The 17,433-nt window shown below is 61.4% G+C and overlaps 1 protein-coding gene across 1 annotated transcript; it reads left to right on the forward strand.

The window, feature by feature from the left end:
* Positions 1-7,490: 7,490 nt before the first annotated feature.
* On the forward strand, positions 7,491-16,459 carry CRB3 (crumbs cell polarity complex component 3). The gene is made up of 4 exons (XM_075902317.2): positions 7,491-7,626; positions 12,232-12,511; positions 15,083-15,129; positions 15,822-16,459. The coding sequence occupies exons 2-4, from the start codon at positions 12,400-12,402 to the stop codon at positions 16,023-16,025; spliced, it is 363 nt and encodes a 120-aa protein (XP_075758432.1). The 5' UTR covers positions 7,491-7,626; positions 12,232-12,399; the 3' UTR covers positions 16,026-16,459.
* The last annotated feature ends 974 nt before the right edge of the window (positions 16,460-17,433 follow it).

The raw sequence follows: 17,433 nt of genomic DNA on the forward strand, positions 1-17,433 counted from the left end.
GGAGAGGGGCCTAGGGGTTAGAGCAGGGAAGAACTGGGAGTGAGGACCCCTGAGTCCTATCTCCAGCTGGGGGAGGAGGGAAGGGGAGTGGGGTCTAGTGGTTAGAGCAGGGAAGAACTGGGAGTGAGGACCCCTGAGTCCTATCTCCAGCTGGGGGAGGAGGGATGGGGAGTGGGGTCTAGTGGTTAGAGCAGGGAAGAACTGGGAGTGAGGACCCCTGAGTCCTATCTCCAGCTGGGGGAGGGGGGAAGGGGAGTGGGGTCTAGTGGTTAGAGCAGGGAAGAACTGGGAGTGAGGACCCCTGAGTCCTATCTCCAGCTGGGGGAGGAGGGAAGGGGAGTGGGGTCTAGTGGTTAGAGCAGGGAAGAACTGGGAGTGAGAACCCCTGAGTCCTATCTCCAGCTGGGGGAGGGGGGGGAAGGGGAGTGGGGTCTAGTGGTTAGAGCAGGGAAGAACTGGGAGTGAGGACCCCTGAGTCCTATCTCCAGCTGGGGGAGGGGGGAAGGGGAGTGGGGTCTAGTGGTTAGAGCAGAGTGGGGGTGGGAGCCAGGATTCCTGGTTCCTTCCTGGCTCTGGCACCGTGTCCCTATGTGACCAGAGCACAGGCCCTTTGGCTGAAGGGCTGTTCACCTCTCGGCCCCCAGCAGGGAGAGAGGGTTATTTCCACCTCCCCCCCCCCCCCGCTGCCTGGCAGCCTGTGTGTGTGAGACAAGTGGGGGGGAGGGGGATGCTCAGCCCAGCTCACCCCCAGCATCCTCCCCGTTGTGATCGGTGCCCTGGCAGCCACAGGAGAGAGGCCCCAGACCTGAGGAGTCAGGGACAGCGAAGTCCCAGCTTACCCCAGAGACGGCCCCTTAGGGGGCAGGAGCCTGGATGCCCCTTGGGGAAGGCACGTGAGGCTTGGTTGGTTACTGCCCATGGGGCCACCTCTCCTCAGCCAACTCCCCTCGTGCCGCAGGGTGCCTGGAGCTTGACACGCTGGGCAGGGTCCCTGGTGGGCGCAAGTCAGCCAAGCCTCATTGCGAGCAACAGAGCCACTCGGATGCACACCAGCCAGGGGGCTGCCCCATGGACTCCATCGACCATGAGGCTGGTTTCGGCTTGGCCGTGCTGAGCTGCACACCCTTGTCCCTGTCCATGGCCCCTAGAGCTGGGGCTGGCAGCAAGGTGGGGCCTGGTGGTGGATCCCTCGGGCACAGGCTGGCAACTAGGCAAGTCTCTGGGGCTAAGCATGGTGGGGGGCCCGTGGCTGAGCAGGACCCAGGGCTGGCAGCAGAGCCCCTGGGGGGTGGGGATGCAGGGGTGGGATGCCCAAACCTGCAGCACCCCCTGCACCCTATTTCCTGCACTTCGGCCCACTTATCCCAGGTAGGGATGTGGCCTCCTGCCTTATGTCAGGGCCTGGTGTTTGGTTATTCATGCTGCAGCCTCTCAGGCTGGGAAAATGGAGCGAGAATCTTTAAACCAGCTGTTGGGAGCCCACCATGGGGCCTATAACAAAGCTGTTCAGGTCAGAGCCATACTGCATGGGTATCCACCCCCCCCCCCAATCCAGAGCAAACCCCCAAAGCCCTGGGGCCAGCAGGCGCTGGGCTGGGGGCAAATCCCAGAACAGGCAGGGTGGTTTTGTGGGTTGTTCTGAAATCTCCACCAGGAACAGCTGTGCGGTCTTGCTTGAAATGCTGCTTCCTTGCACTGGGAATGTTGTGCTTTGCAAAATGAGAGCATCAGACTTGCTCCAGAAATGCAGCCACCTCTGGGGCAGGACACAACTGCAGTTTAACAACTGCATAGCAGCACTCCAGAGAGATGACTTGCCCTGGCTGAAATACAGCTTCTTGCGGGGTGGCGGATGGTGACTGCATGAGGGGGGGTCGGCTTGCTTTAGCGCTGAATGCGGCCACTTCTGGGGTGGGACTTGGCAGCTGCTTAACATCAAGCAGTGACACTGCACAGGGATTGCTCACTCAGCACTGAAATGCAGCCTGTTCTGGGGTGGGGGGTGACAGCTAATTAGCAGGTGCACAGCCAAGAGGAGGCATGATCATTTGCTCTGTGCTGAAATGCAGCCACCTCTGGGGTGGGACATGGCAGCTATTTAACAGACTCCCAGGAAGGCTGCAATGAGAGCACTTGCTCGTTCCTGAGCTACAGCCACCTCTGAGGGTGAAGAGAGGGGCAAAGTGCAGCAGCTGTGGAACAGCCACACTAGCCAGCGATCACCCAAAATAGAAGTGCAGCCACCTCTGGGGTGGGGCACAGCAGCTGTTTAACAGCCACACTGCACAGAGATGGCTCACTCAGCACGGAAATGCAGCCACCTCTGGGGTACGGCAGCTGTGCTGAGGTGAAAGGCTCCATCTCTGCATGGCCCCACCTCCCTTGCCCGGACTCCGCGCCCGCAGGCTGCTCTTGGCCCCGCACCCCGGCTGCTGACGCCGGAGCTAATCCCTTTGCAGTGCCTTAGCCGGTCACGGGGGCTGCAGTGTTTCATCATGCCCGCTGCTGGGGGCACGATTTCATAAATGGGTCTAATCCCTGCTGCCGCAAGTCCCTGGCAATGCCCTCAATGGGCTGTTTTGTTCCCCCGCGGGGCGGCTTGGCAGGACCCATGGAGGGGAAGGGAGGATCAGAAAGATCCCTCTGGAGTGATGCATGTGCACCCGTCCGCTTCAACTCGGGCGCAGAAAGAAGACATGAAACTAAACATCACCCCCCTCCGGGCTGCTTCCTCCCAGCTCCTGATTGGTGGAGGAACCTCCTGCCCCCCCCCCCCCCCCAGCTGTTTGCAGCCGGGAAGAGCCAGGCCCGCGGCGAGCCGCTGTTAACCCATCGGCCGCCGGGCGGGGATAACAGCAAGGGGCAGTATAACCCCGCTGGGTCTTAAAGCGGCAGGGTCACCCCCCCTCCTCCAGAAATCGGGGGGGGGGGGCAGCCTCCTCGCACCAGGATCCTATGCGCATGGCAGCCCTTGCTTGAGCAGCTTGACCGTCCTTCTACGGGTGGGGAAACTGAGGTGCAGGGAGGCGGGGAAAGGGACGTGACCAAGGTCATACAGGGAGGGGTTGGTAGAGTTGAAGGCTCCTATCCTTGCGCCCTGCTCTAACCGCTAGACCCCATTCCCGCCCCTGGGCTCCTGCCTCCCCACCCCTCGATCCCACTCCCCTGCCAAAGGCGTCCTGACTTTTAACCACCCGCCCCTCCGGTGTGTCACAACTGCCCTTCTGGGGCGCCAGCTGGGGGGAGTGCTGTGCTGGATACGACCTGACTCCCAGCATTGCCTGCCTTTGTAAATAGTTTTACATTGTAGCCAGTTTCCTCTTAGTGCCACTTCCTTCTCGGTGCTGGGCCCCTAGGGGGACGCGTACTCTGGCCTCTTGGCTTTTCTGGGCAGAAAGCAGGGGCTTAGCGCCTCAGCTCTCCGGTTCTCCCAATGTGCCAGCCACATCTTATTACACCGATTATTTGTGGGTCATCTCCTTCGGCCGGCGCCCGCCTCTAGCCACCCGTGACGCCAGCCTCCGTCACTGCAGTTTTCAAGCTGCCCCTGAGCCACACGGAGATTTGGGGACCGAATGTTCGGGGCCGTTCCGTATTCTCAAGGGCCTGGGCTTTCATGCTGGCTCCTCTGCTTCGCCTCCCTGTGAACATCTGCCAAGCCCCCACGTTATCCGACTTCAAACCCTTAAAACTCCCTTGCCCTGGGATGCCTCCAGGAATCGGGACAACGGCCAGGCTGCTGGCGTGCAGAGACCACTGCGTGTGGCGCTGACGGGTACCGAATTGTTTCCTCCGTCTCTCTGTCTGTCTGTCCCCATGTGGCATCTCTTGTCTTATACACAGACTGGCTGCTCTTTGGGGAAGAGACAGTCTCTGTGCTCTGTGTTTGCCCAGTGGGCTGCTGGGTCATGGCAGGGACACCTGGGAGCTACCGTAATACACCTAATAAATAATGTACAGCACCTAGCACAGTGGAGTCCTCACTGGGCTCCCACGGCAATACAGATGATGAGGGCGGTTCCTTGTGGCACAAAGCTGCTCTTCCAGAGCCCAGCTGAGATCAGGGGCCCCCAGTCCACATTTACATGGGCCTGGTCTTCACTCGGGAGAAAGGGGTGCTCTTGGAGAGACAGTGTGGCCTAGCAGATAGTGTTCTGGACTGAGACTTCTGATAGCTGGATTCTGTTCCCAGCCATGTGAGGTGCCCTGAGACAGGGCTGCTCCGTGCCTCAGTTTCCCCCTCTGTGAAATGGGGGTAATGCTCTGCTTTGCTTACCAGGAGCGCTAAGGGTTCTTTTCAGCTAGCACATGGCAAAGCTAGTACAGTCAGGGCAATTGGTAGTAGGGGAATGAAAATCCCAATGAAAAAGTTCAGCGGTTCAGCGTAACGTTCAGCCTGCTAACTGTGATCCTGCACTGTGAGCGGGAAGCTGCTCTAGCCCAGCTGGGCCAAGTCCCCCACCCATTAACCAGTTACCCTGGTAAGCTTGACAGAGGGGAAACTGAGGCAGGGCGCAATTCCATGACTCACTCGAAGAGCCCTCAGCAGAGCTGGCTCTGGAAACCAGCTCTCTGGAGCACTAGCCTCACACCTTACTCTCCAAACCAGGCTTCCAGCTCCTCTTCCTGTACCGGCTCTCTCTTCCTGCAAGTCATCAGGTCGAAATCGAGAAGTGAGCCAGGCCCAGATGAGCAGCTGGGTTCCTGCAGATCGTGGCCTGGGGCCTGCCGGAGGAGTGAACTGGGCGCAGCGAGGTTCCAGGTGCCTTGGGCTGCTGGGAAGGAGGGACAAAGCCGTTTGTGACTTGCTGAGGCCAGCCGTGCCTAGCAGCCGTCGAACGCCAGGGTCTAAACCGCTGTTTGCCTGGCCACCGACCACACGGAAACTGCGTTGCAGGGCACAACTGGCTTCCGTTCGCAGCAATCGCACCAGCAGGGCCGAATGCTGGAGTCATGGGCACTGGTGTGACGCTGGCGTCACCTTGCTGAGATCCATGGATGGATGCTGGACATGAGCTGGGAGCAGAATCGTGGCCAGAGAGTGAACGGTCCCTTAGCTTGGGTGATTTGGGTCACAGCAGAGAAACACTGAGGGCACAGTCAGACCCCACTCTGACACACGTCCTGCATCCTCCCTGGATCTCGAAGCCCTTTGCACGGGAGGCTCACTAGCACTGGTTTGCAGAGGGGAAACTGAGGCACAGGCAGGGGCAATCACTGGCACCAAGAAAATCGGTAGCAGAGCTAGGACTAGAACCCAGGTGCCCTGACTCGTACACACCCCTGTGTTAGCCATTAGACCCCTGCTCCCCTGAACATGCCCCTCCCCCATTGCTCTAATCTACTAGATCCTGCTCCACTTGTAGAGCTGAGAACAGATGCCAGGTATCCTGGCTCCCAGCTTTAACCACTAGACATGACTCTCCTGGAGCTAAGAAGAGAACCCAGGAGTCCTGACTCCAGCCCTGCCCCCTCCATAGCTAACTCATGTGGCCTCTAATCCCCCCTCCTCCACTTTAACTAGATCATACTCCCCTCCCAGGGCTGACAACCAGATCCAGGCCTGAAGTCCTCAGGTACTGCTTACCCATTAGGCCATGCTGCCTTTCACCAGAACATCCCCTAAGTCCCAGGGGAGCCGTTACCTTTAACACCCCTTTGCCCCAGCTGCTCTCCATGGGAGGTGTTTACAGGACGCCCCCTCCCCCGTCCAGTGTCTGACAGCCTCAGCAAAGTGCAATTACACACACACAGAGGGAAACTGAGTCACAGAGCAGGGAATTAGCTCTTGGTCTCCTGCATCCCAAGCTAGCGCACTAATCACTGCTCCGTGTTCTTACCACACAATGACAAATACCAGGCTGGAGGGCTTCCCTATGCAGGGAAATAGATGGAGCAGCAGCTGAGTGGCTCACCCCTCTAGCACTGTCCATAAACAAGAGCCCCAGCCTGGCGACTGCAGGGGGCGGTTGATCAGTGGGAGCAGAGACGTTCTTGTTCTGTGCCTCAGTTTCCCCCCACACTCCAAGAAGCACCAAAGCCCAGCTCCAAGGGAGTGATCAGAGCTAGGCCCAGCCCCACCCTCAGGTGGGTCCCAGCGGCCCTTATCCCTCCGGCTTATCGAAATTCCATTCTGGCTGCGACAGCAGCCGCTTTCACAGCCAGGAATGTAGTGGGTGGAGCAGACGGGGGCTGCTTGGCACAGAGCAGCCACTGCTGAGTGCCTGGCACCTGCTGCTCCCCTCTGGCCTGGCTGCTGGGGCTCATGGAGTCTCCTCCGGCAGGGGGCGTGCTCCGATCAGGAATCCCAGAGCCCGCTCGGAGCCTGCCAGAGCCTGAGTCAGGCACTGGGGGCAGCAGGTGTCCAGGGGGAGGCAGGTGAGCAGCGAGATGCAGCACAACTTGGGAGTGGGTCCTAGTGGTTAGAGCAGGAGGGCTGGGAATGAGGACTCCCGAATTCTCTCCGCAGCTCTGGGGGAGAGCATGGGCTAGTGGGTAGAGCAGAAGGGGCCGTGAATTAGAACGTGTGGGTTCTGTTCTGTCCCATGACTGGGGAGGAGGGAAGTGGGTAGGGGGCAGCTTTTCAGGACACCTGGGTTCTGTTCTCACTTCTGTGGCTGATTTACTCTGGCGTGTTCTCGTTTCGTGCCTCAGTTTCCCCCCATCCAGTGGGGGGCACCAGTGCTCTCCTAACTCAGAGGTGGGGGTCAAGACACCACCCACCAAGGCTGGCACAACATTGGGAAATCGTCAGTCCTGTCGGCATCCCACGGAGCTCGTCCGTGAAGTCCAACCCGCGTGGGGGGAGGTGGCCGGGATACCCCGAGGGGTCGATCCGGAGTCCGGCCCGCAGCAGCCAGGTCCTGGGTCGGCAGAGGAGGAGAGGCTGTTACCAAAGAGAAACGGGGACGTGCCCGGATCAAGGGGCTGACGTGCTCCTAGGCCACAGCCATGCCCTCCAGGCCTCCTCCTCACCCACATGGGCAACCCACGTGAGCAAAGCTGCATGTGGAAACAGGCACCAGGGGAGCCGAATTCTACTCCCAGCTCCGCCTCTCACCTCGGGCAACTCCCGTCCCTGCTCCGTGCCTCAGTTTCCCCTCCCACTTTTTTGTATATTTAGCCTCTGCGCTCATGGGGTGGGGTGGAGTGGAGTGGGGGGAATTTTCTCTCCGTCTGTGTCTGTGCAGCACCTGGCACAATGGCAGCCCGGCTCTCGGTCGGGGGGGTCCCAGTGGGGGCCCGGATCTGGGTCGGGGTCTGTGCAGCACCCGGCCCCAGTGCAGGTGGGAAGGAAAAGGCCTCTCTCTCCTGCTCAGGTGGGCATGACAGAAGCTCCCCCCTTCCTTGGGGCAGGGTCTTTGGGGGCAGGATACCCTAGGCTACAGAAGGCCCAGGTGACCCCCAGATCTGGACCTGTTCCCCGGGGGGGGGGGTCGGAGAGAGCCCCTTCCTGCAGGCTCAGTGTGGCGGGGGCTCTGGGAGCGCCCAGGTGAGCAGGGGGCGGGGCCTGCCTCAGGTGTGGGAGGAGGGAGGCACCTGCCTTCCCCTGGGTCACATGAGCCGGAGGGAGGGCGGGGCAGGAGCGCTCGCAGCCCTGGGACGGAGCGGACGGGGCCAGGACCGGTAAGTGCGGGGCAGCCCCCAGCCCGAGAAAGCCCCTTTACGACACCCTCACCCCCCCCCCCCATGCACTTAATGCCGGGAAGTGGGGATCTGCCCCCCCCCACACCTGAAATTGGGCTACCGAGTCCCCTCCCCCTTTGGCTTCCCGGCCCGTTCCTGCCCCCGCTCAGCGGGACCCGGGGATCGGGTGCCCGGCGCTGACACAGGCGGGACGGGGGGGCTGTGACCGAGCGGGGCACACGCGGCGCTAACCCCCCCCCCCCCCCGGTGACTTTCCCTGCTTCTGCTTCTGCTTCAGCCGCTGGGTTAACAATTGACCAGAGGCCCGGCTGGGCTAGGACCCGGGGGGAGGGGCGAGTGGCTGGAGGGGGGCCCAGGGGCGCCCCTTGCTTTAAAACCGCTTCCCTGCCTGAGCGGGGTGGGGAGAACTGGAGTGGGGCAGCCCAGTGGCTCACCCCCCCCCCCCCCGCCACCTGGGGCTCAGGGGGCTGGTGGCTTTTCTCCTGAGGGCCACAAACAAGGGAGGGGCTGGGGGGGGGCGTGTCCTGTGCTGAGCCCATGGCATGGGCCCTGCATGGCTAAGCCCCCCCCCCAGCTCCCTTTGTGCCCCTGCTGATTCAGATTCTCCCCTAATATCCCCCACTCCACCCCCATGCCAGGGCTCACCCCTCAGGCCTCCCTGCCTCCCCCATCCCATGCCAATGTCTCTGTGTGCCCCTCTTCCCCCCCCCCCCCCATACCATGGTCCTTCTTTCCCCCATGCCAGGGGATTTGTGTGCTCCCTATCCCCCCACATATCAGGCCCCCAATGGGACCTTACACCCCCTCTGCACATTCCTGGGACTCTCACAACAGAAAAGGGGGCCTTGCCTAGGAAGTTTCCAAGCCAGGGGCACCTCTGCAGACAAATTTGGTCTGGTAACCCAGGACTGCAAGCAGCTGCCCACCAGGGGGTGCCCCGAGGTGGGGGTTCCCTTATGTGGGTTCTTCTAGCACCCCCCAAAAGTGAGCGGGGCCCAGGTGTGCTGGGCGCTGTGGAGACTCCTGCTCTTGGCCGTAAGCAAAGGATTTTTCACAGGGAAACGGGGGAGGGGAAACTGAGGCACGGAGCAGGCATCAAGCCGACCTGGGAGTGGATCACAGGCCCCGGTCTTAGCCACTAGGCCGTGCTCCCTAAGGAGGGAAGTGGGGCTTCCCACCCCAGCTCCCCTGATTAAACAACTGAATCTGTGACCAAGCAGGGCTGGACAAATGCCGCACAGCCCATAGCAAGTGGCAGCCCCCAACCCCTCGCAGCTTAAGCAGGTGGGAGGGGAAACTGAGGCACCGTGAGTTGTCTAAGGTGAGTGACCATAAGGAGGCGGGAACTCCGCTCACTTCACTTCCAGCCCAGAGCCCTAGCCACTAGGCCGTGCTGCTTGCTGGGCTGTCTTGGGATTGGCTGAGCTGACATGGCTGTCGTGGTGCAGGCAGAGGTCGGTGGCTTATTTGAAGTACCTGAGAGTGGCCTTTCTGATGGCAGCTGGAAGAAATTTGGGTTTGGTTGGGGGGAGGGGTGTGTGTTAACCCCTGGGGGCTCTCTGTCCCCACCAGCTGTTCGAGTGATTGGATGAGGGGGTGGGGACAGTGGGCCTGGTTAGGGAGAACCACGAGGAATATGGAGCTGTGGGTAGGGCTGGCGCAGGAGCCAGGAGGCCTGGGTTCCCTGCCAGACCTGGGGGTGGTGTCTTCTCTCGGGTAGAGCTGAGCGCCAGGACTCCTGGGCTCCTCTTGCCACTCTACCAATGACTCCCCGCCTGGACTTTCTCGGCACTGGCCTGGCACCCTGCCCCCCTCTCACTTGGGCAAGCCCCTTCCCGGCTTGGTGCCTCAGTTTCCCCATCTGCCACACTCTTTCCTCTCCGGGGCGCTGTGAGGTTGGATTCGGCCGAGGCCTGTGCAGCGCGTGGGTGCCCTGGGCCGCTTGCAGGGCCGCTGCAGCGGTAGCTCCCCTGTGCCTAGGACGAGGGCCCGCGGAGAGCAGAGACGGGGGTGGTCTGCTCCGTGCTGTGGCGATGCTCCCCTGGTAGGGCACGTGGGAAGCTTGCTCCCCGCCCCCGCGATTGGAGGGGTAGAAACTGCCCAGGGCCAGACATCCCTTTCCCGATTGGCACCTCCGAAGGGCTGGGTCCCTGGCATGGCTCCATCCAGCTGTCGGGAAACTTCTTCCCCCACACCAGGGTCCCTATTCCTGCCCCTCCCCAGGGGCCCTGCCGCCTCTTCCTCCCTCCCCACCATTCTCGCTTGGGCTTTCATGTCCTCCACTGGCCCTTTGATCTGCAGCCCTGCTCAAAGCTTGGTCTCCACCCACCAGATGCTGGGGGTGGGGGAGGGGCAGCACACGTCTCCTCCTCCCCACCCTGCAGTTTTCTGATCGTCCCCCAAACCCACCGGGCGCTGCCCAGAAACATCCCTGGAGGTCTGGACGTGCGGAGGGGCCACCGAGTAGATCCTGAGCTAGGTCAGTGAGGGGTGGGGATGCAGCACCCTAGATCAAGGTGGGCAAGATGCGTCCCATGGGCCAGATCTGGCCTGCAAAGCCTTAGGGTGCAGCAGGCTCCCTGATCACTCAAAGCAGCTAGCTGGTGGGGTGCCTCTAGGTGCCATGTGCCCCTTGCAGTGGCGGGAGACTTCACATACTAACCCCACCCCCAGCACAATCGCCTCAGCTCCCATTGGCCACGCTGCCAGGTTCCCTCTCACTTTTCCCCTCCATGAGCGGAATAAATTTTGTTCTGTGCACCAGGCATGTGTGGATGTGCACCACCAGTAGAAACACAGGCTGCCGGTTGCGGGTGCTCTGCTAATCTCTCCTGGGTGGCTGCCCAAGCACCCGGCTTACAGCTGCTTTGAGTGACCTGTGGCTGTGGCAGGCAGGGAGGGTCCTGCTGGGCTGCTGGCTGGGAGCCACCTAGGTAAGCGCCTCCCGGCCAGAGCCTCTATGTGACACTCCAGTCCCTCCCACACCCCACTCCCTGCCCCAGGCCCCCGCCCAAACCCTGTGCACCCATAAACCCTTCCTGAACCCTGCACCCCACTCCTGGCCCCCAGTCATAACTCCCTCCTTTACCCAAACTCCCTCTCGGACCCCATGCCCTCTCCTGCACCCCGATCCCCTACCCCAGGCTCCCTTTGCACCCAACCTCTGTCCCACACCCCTCCGTAGAAGGGGCCCTTAACCACTTACCAAAATCTTTGAGTGCCCCCCCCATAAAAAATGATTGCCCACCTCACTCCAGATACTTGCCCAGCCCCATCTCGCTAGGATCCAGGGTCTTTCCAAGCTTTAAGGTTTAGCTTCACGATTCCCCTCCTATCCCGCCTGTTTATGTCAAAATAGTCCACTTGTGATTCCGTAGCACGGGGAGGCCGCAGAGGGCCCATGGCAGGGATTCTGGGAATGTTCTAAGCACCCCAGGGGGGGTCTGATGGATCCGGGGTAACCTGGAAATGGCAGATCCCATCGGCTGCAGAGCAGGGAATCTCCCTTGCACGGCCAGGTCCTAGACAGCCACTTAACAAGCAGCGTGCACGCTCGGGTGGGGTAGGTCAGCCTGCTGCCGCTTTCATGTCATCTGGGCGGGTCCGGCCCGAGAATGACCCTGTGGGTGAGGTGTTGGCTAAAGACTGACTGAGACAGTCCCTGCTCTCAAGAGCTTGTCTGAATGGACTCTCGTACCCCCTGCTGGGAGACAGGTCTGTCTGGTTTTCCTCTTCCTGCACAGATGGGGAAACTGAGGCACAGAGCAGGGTAATGAAGGTCAGAATTGGGACTGGAGCCTGGGGCTCGGTCTGCAGGGCCGGTGTGACATCTGCTTCCCGCTGTGGTGGTGCTGCCTTTTGCGGGGCTGCCTTGAATTTGGCGTTGCCCTTGCTGCCGTGGCGATGAGGGCTGCTGCAGGCTTGCTAGGGGAGACAGCGTGGCCTAGTGGACTGAGCTCTGGGTTGGGACTTGGGACGTCTGCATTATAGTTCCAGCTTTGCCCACTGGGTGACCCCAGGCAAGTCACTTCCCTGCTGCGTGCCTCAGTTTCCCCATCTGTAGAATGGGGGTTATGGTACAGATAAGAGCCGGGGGTTATTTCGGCACATGCCCAGTTTCATGCTCTCTGACCCCGGCTGCTGGTGCTCCGAGTTCTTAACTGAACCCTTTCATGACTTTTTCAGTGGAACCCCCTTGCCGGGGGGCAGTGGGCCCCCGGAACTGGCGGAGAAAAAAATCCTGGGCACCCGAGTTCAGTCTGGGGCAGGTCCCAGGTGGTGTTTGCACCCCAAGTGTGTGCAGAACCCCTCCCCCCAGATACATTGTGACTGCTGAGGTGGGGGGCATCTTGTGAACCCCTTGCTCGAATGACCCCAAATTCTGACCATGGACCCTACCCTGCTCCCCCAAGAGGCAAAGCCAATTTCAGGCCCCCCACGTAAGCGGGTGGATTGTCGAGTGCTCCAAGGAGCCGGCCTGCTGGAGGGGCAGCTTGGTGGGCCGTGGGTCTCATGGATGCAGAGCTGGGGGGCCGACGGGGGCTTCTCCCAGCTCTGATCCCTCTTTCTCTGTTCCTTTCCCAGGTGGTGCAAACACTGGGGGGCTGCTGGTTCCTTGTCACTCCCATTACCAGGGGGGGTCCCCATGGTCTAAGGATGCTGGGAAGCAGGAGACGGTATTGCTAGGGGAGCGTGTTACTGTTGCACCATCGGAGCTGTGATCCCTCCAGGGAGAGGGGGAGTGACTCCTCTATGTTCCCCCTTCCCTCCCGGACAACCGGCGGAGCGATGGCAGGCTACAGTCTTCTCCCCTTGTTCCTGGTTGTGGCCCTGCAGTCCCTGTTACAGCCAGCCCTGGGCCAAGGTAGGTCGTGGGGTGTTAGGTGCATGTGCGTCCACACCGGGGGAGGCTGGGAGGCAGGACTCTGGGTCCTATGCCGAGCTCTGGTTGGGGTGTGGGGTCTAGTGGTTAAACCACCTGGAATTCTCTTAACTCTTCCACTGATCCAGTCAGTGATTTCCCCTTTGCTCACCCCTTTCCCTACGTGATAGGAAGGAGAATCCCCCTTCCTGGTATGCAGTATAGGTCCTATGACACATGTCTCAGCAGTTCTGATTCCATGCAGCAGAGGGCAGGACAGGATAGACTTGTTCACTGGGACCCAGGGCTAGCAAGGTCTGCTTCGGGTGAGTCACCCTGGCAGAAGGCTGCCGCATAGCTTGACCAGAGCTGCTGCTGGACGGTCGTTAGTCTGCGCTGCCAGAAGTGGGGACTCTGTGGCTTTAGCGTCTCATCACCAGGGTCAAGCCAGCGTAGCCCGGGACTGATCATGGGCGCTCCTGTGTTTCCCAGAATATGTGGGGGAAGGGCACTGTTCATCATCTGCCCTACCCCACCCCAGATGTAGCTGCATTTCAGCTTTGCTTGAGCAGTGCTGCCATGCGCTTGTTAACTAGCCACCCTGTTCTACCCCAGAGGTGGCTGCATTTCCATGGTAGGAAGGACGTTCCCTGCAGCTGGTGGGGTGTGTGTCACCCTTTGTCATGCAAGGCAGGTCTGATTCCTCCCCTTCCCCCCACTTTGCTAAAATTTCCCACTGGTGTAGCTACATGGGAGAAGGAACATGCAGTACCCAGCAGAGAGGCGCGTGGAAGTCTCCTCCTCCATTACAGGTCCCAGGCCCCAGGCCGGTCCCAGTGGGTGGTTTTGGTCCTCCCAGATGCTGGGTTTCGGAGCCAGGCACTGGGGGAGGGCCACGCCCTGGCCGGGGTGGGAGAGGCCTGGGGAATTGCCCTGCTGGAACAGCCAGGTGAGTCAGCTCCGGATCTCTGGGCTGGCTGGTTCCCGCCCTCTGAGTGTGTTTCTGTTTACAGGTGTCACCATCTAAAGAGTTTTGAGACCCACCCTGCCCCACCCCCAGCCCCTGTCTCACAGCGCAAAGCGGGGAGGGTCCACGATCCCCTGCCTTGCAAACCTGTGTCCAGGCTGCACAGTAAGGGCTAGTGGTTAGTGCGGGGGCGAGGGGGGCTGGAAGCCAGGGCAATTCTCAGTCCAGGTGGGATTTAGGGAGCGGGGAGAAGGAAGGGCTAGTGGTAGGGACTGCTGGATTCTCCGCCCTGGGAGGGGAGCGGGGCCTAGTGGTGAGAGCAGGAGGGGTTGGGAGCCAGGAGTCTTGGGTTCTGTGCCCAGCTCTGCCATTGGCTAGCAAGGCTGGGGGCCAACCCCATGCATACCTGGGGCCCCTCCTCCCGCGGGATCCCAGAACTCGCTGTCCCACCCTGATCCTGGGAAGGTCTGGAGCCTCTCCCAGCTGCCTGTTCAGGCCCGACCTGCTTCGCTGGGTTGCACAAGTGCTGGGAGCCAGGGCTGCAGGCCAGGCTCAGGCCTGGGCAGGGTGGGGTGGAGCAGAGAGGGGCACCCTGGGAGTTGTAGTTCCCATCCTGCAGGTTGGCGGTGGGGGTGGGGTGGGGTGAGGCTGCCGTGTTGCTCACAGACTGGGGGGGCTGGATGGCGCACGGGGGAGCGGAGCTGGAAGCGCAGGGTGGGCCCAGCAGCGCAGGCCCTTGGCCATGCTGGCTTCCCTGGGAGCCTCCGTTTCTGGGATTCGCTGTGCTGGGGGATTCACAGAGGGCTCAGCACGCCCTGCCACTCTGTCTGCTACCATGGGCTCGGGATCGGGGACGGGGAGTAGGGTCTAGTGGTTAGAGCTGGGAAGTGGGCCTTCTGGGTTCTGGCGGGCAGTGGGAGTCAGGAGTCCTGTCCCTGGCTCTGGGAGGGGAGAAATGTCCGGTGGGTGAGAGCGGGGTGTGGGGCTGGGACCCAGGACACTTGGGGCTGGCCTGTGTGCGCTGCTGCCCCCTGCAGAGTGGGAAACGCCATCCCAGCCCCCCAAGTAGAGTTGGGCGGTGAGGGCTGGTGGGTTTCTCTCGCTGTGCTGCAGGGCGCAGGTTGGGGGCGATCTCAGCTCTGGCCCCAATGCCCCATCATGGCACTAGGGGGCGCTGTGCTGCAGGGGCTGGGCTCAGGGGAGGGGGCATGGCCCCACTGAGCCCTCTTCTTGGGCGCTTCCCCAAGAACGGGGGTGCTGATGGCTCAGGCAGGGGGGGGTAACTCACTTGGCTGCTGCCTCCTTAACCCATCCCCTGCCCCGGCGCCCTAGGAACTGGGAATCCCCTTCACTTCCTGTCCTACCCGTTGCCTTCCTCTGCCATGGCTAACCAGCTGCCACGCTCCACCCCAGAGGTGGCTGCATGTTGGCGCTGGTGCCTGCCTCACATCAGCACCATGGCTGGATCTGGCAAGCTTCAGAGTTCTCTGAGGGTGGCGGTGGGGGAGAGCGGGGAGAGGGGAGATCAAGCAGACGCCTCCACATCAAAGGCTGTTGCACCCTCCCTCATGCTAAGCAGCTTTTTTTGTTCCTTTTTTTCAATCAAGACCCGACCGGGAGCACCGTGTCCCCCACAACCGTGTCGGGGCTCACGGTAAGTAGGCTGGGGGGGGATGCAGATCGCTGTGCACATTGTTGGGGGGTGTCCCAGCATGCACTGGGGGGAAGAGACTTGGGGCTATTTTCCTGGGGGAGTCCAATTTGGGAAGGGAGGGATCTGGGGCCCGGAGGCCTAACACCCCAGCCCTGCCCGTTGTCTCCTCTAGGGCACCTCCTCCCCCCCCCCCCCCCGCAGGTTGGCTCCTGATATAACCTCCCCCACCCAATTGCCCATGGATGGCTGGGGGAAGGCAGCTGAAACCCCGCCCCTTCTGCCCAAAGCCACACCCCTTTCCTGGTGACCATGCCCCTTCATAACCCCCCCCTGCATCTAGCCAAGCCCCACTCTACCCCGGCTGGGGCTGCTGCTGGGTGTGTCTCCAGCCTTCCCTGCCCGCCGGGGACCCATGTGGCACGGCCCCAGCCCCTCCTGGGCGGCTGGGCAGTGTAGGCCGTTCTGGGAAGGCAAAGCCTTCCCTTGCCTGCATTACCCGCTGCCCACGCAATCGACTGCTCTACCCACGCCCTTGGCGGAAAGCCTGGCTCCGTGGCATATGCAGCGTTGTTCCTCCTCGGCCTCCCGCTCCCCTTGCTAAGACGGCCCTCCCCTGGCACCTCTCCGCCCCCGCCCTCGCCTGCAGAGAGCTGGGCTAGGCACGATCCTGCTTCTCCCTCGCTCCCTGGCAGGAGTCGGAGCGGCTGGCAGCCATCATCGTCCCCTCTGTGGTCGGGGGGCTCCTGCTGATTGGACTGGCGATCTTCGGGGCGCTCAAGGTGCGGGAGAGGCGGCAGACGGAGGGCACCTACCGGCCCAGCAGCGAGGAGCAGGCGGGCGCGCGGGCGGTGACGAACGCCAACCTCCAGCTGCCCCCCGAGGAGCGTCTGATCTGACCCCGGCGTGGGGGGCCGCTGCCCCAGACGACCAGACTCTGTCCTGGCTGGGCACCGCTGCTCCAGAGCTGGCCGGAAGGAGCCGTCTTCATCACCGGTCGCATTGGATTTCCTGCTGCGGCGGGGCGGGGGGCTGGCCAGTCCCAGTGGACACGGGCACCCACGATGCTGCTGGCCATGTGGCCGCCATGCAACATCGCCCCCCGGTGGTGGAAGCAGGTGGGACCCTCTGCAGCGGTTCTGGGATATTGGTGGATCGCTTGCGCCTTGTGCGTGTTTCCACCACCACTGGACTCTTTATCCTCCCACCCCTCAACTGTGACTCGCTGGTACTGTAACCCCCTTCCCCTGTCTGTGTGTCTCCATCTGCTCCGTGCTTCTCCCCGCACTGGGGACCAGGACGCACAAAGAAAGAAAAAATCCCGCACCCTCAAGGTTGCATTCCAGTTCTGTGCCTCCCGCACGCGTGAGACGGCGTTTTCAAAGCTTTGCTTGCCCGTCCGTATGCTCCATGGAGCCCAGCGGGTCGGGCACGTTACCTGGTCGGTGTAGCTCTGGGTCTTACCTGGGGTCCCACGCTCTTTCCCACCAAAGAGCCAAACTACATCAAAGTTCAGAGCAAGTGGTCCACAAAGAGCCCTACGAGAATGCCCCTGAGGGGGGCGCAGGGGTCAGGGGTGTGGTGTGTGGGAGGTGCAGGAGTGTTGTGGGACAGGATTAGGGGGGTGGGAGGTGCAGGGGGCTGGGAAGCCCTGGGGCCGGATTACCTTACCTGGGCTGACGAAGGGCTGGGCCAGGATCGCCGCAGCCGGGTCGTGGCCTCCCCTCCGACCCATGCTGCAACAGGAGGGAGGCCGCTGCTAGCCCTTCCTACAGCCAGATTAGGGCTGGACCACAGGGCCTGCCCCGGGGTTGGGGCCAGGGATAGGATGCTGTGACCAGATGGGTGGCTGGGCTCAACTTGTTGGGCTGGGCTCTGGGGTCTGCTTCGGGCGCATGGAGGCTGGGGACAGACCGCAGCTGTCAGATGGGGGCTGGAGCCAGGCAGAAAAGGACCTGGGGATGACAGCAGATGAGACGCTGGATATGAGTCAACAATGTGCCTTTGTAGCCAAGAAGGCTAATGGCATATTAGGGTGCATTAGGAGGAGCATTGCCAGCAGATCTAGAGAAGTGATTATTCCCCTTTATTCCGCTCTGGTGGGGCCACATCTGGGCTGTGTCTAGACTGGCATGATTTTCCGTAAATGCTTTTAACAGAAAACTTTTCTGTTAAAAGCATTTTCGGAACAGAGCGTCTAGATTGGCACGGACGCTTTTCCGCAAAAAAGCCCCGATCGCCATTTTCGCAATCGGGGCTTTTTAGTGGAAAACAAATCTGAGCTGTCTACACTGGCCCTTTTGTGCA

This window comes from Pelodiscus sinensis, chromosome 31 (assembly GCF_052426305.1).
Source record: "Pelodiscus sinensis isolate ZL-2025 chromosome 31, ASM5242630v1, whole genome shotgun sequence".
NCBI lineage: Eukaryota > Metazoa > Chordata > Testudines > Trionychidae > Pelodiscus > Pelodiscus sinensis.

Coding starts and splice junctions, on each gene's coding strand:
- CRB3 (XM_075902317.2), top strand. CDS start 12,400: ATGTTCCCCCTTCCCTCCCGGACAACCGGCGGAGCGATGGCAGGCTAC. Junction 12,512..15,082: donor ACAGCCAGCCCTGGGCCAAG/GTAGGTCGTGGG, acceptor TTTTCAATCAAG/ACCCGACCGGGAGCACCGTG. Junction 15,130..15,821: donor CAACCGTGTCGGGGCTCACG/GTAAGTAGGCTG, acceptor GCTCCCTGGCAG/GAGTCGGAGCGGCTGGCAGC.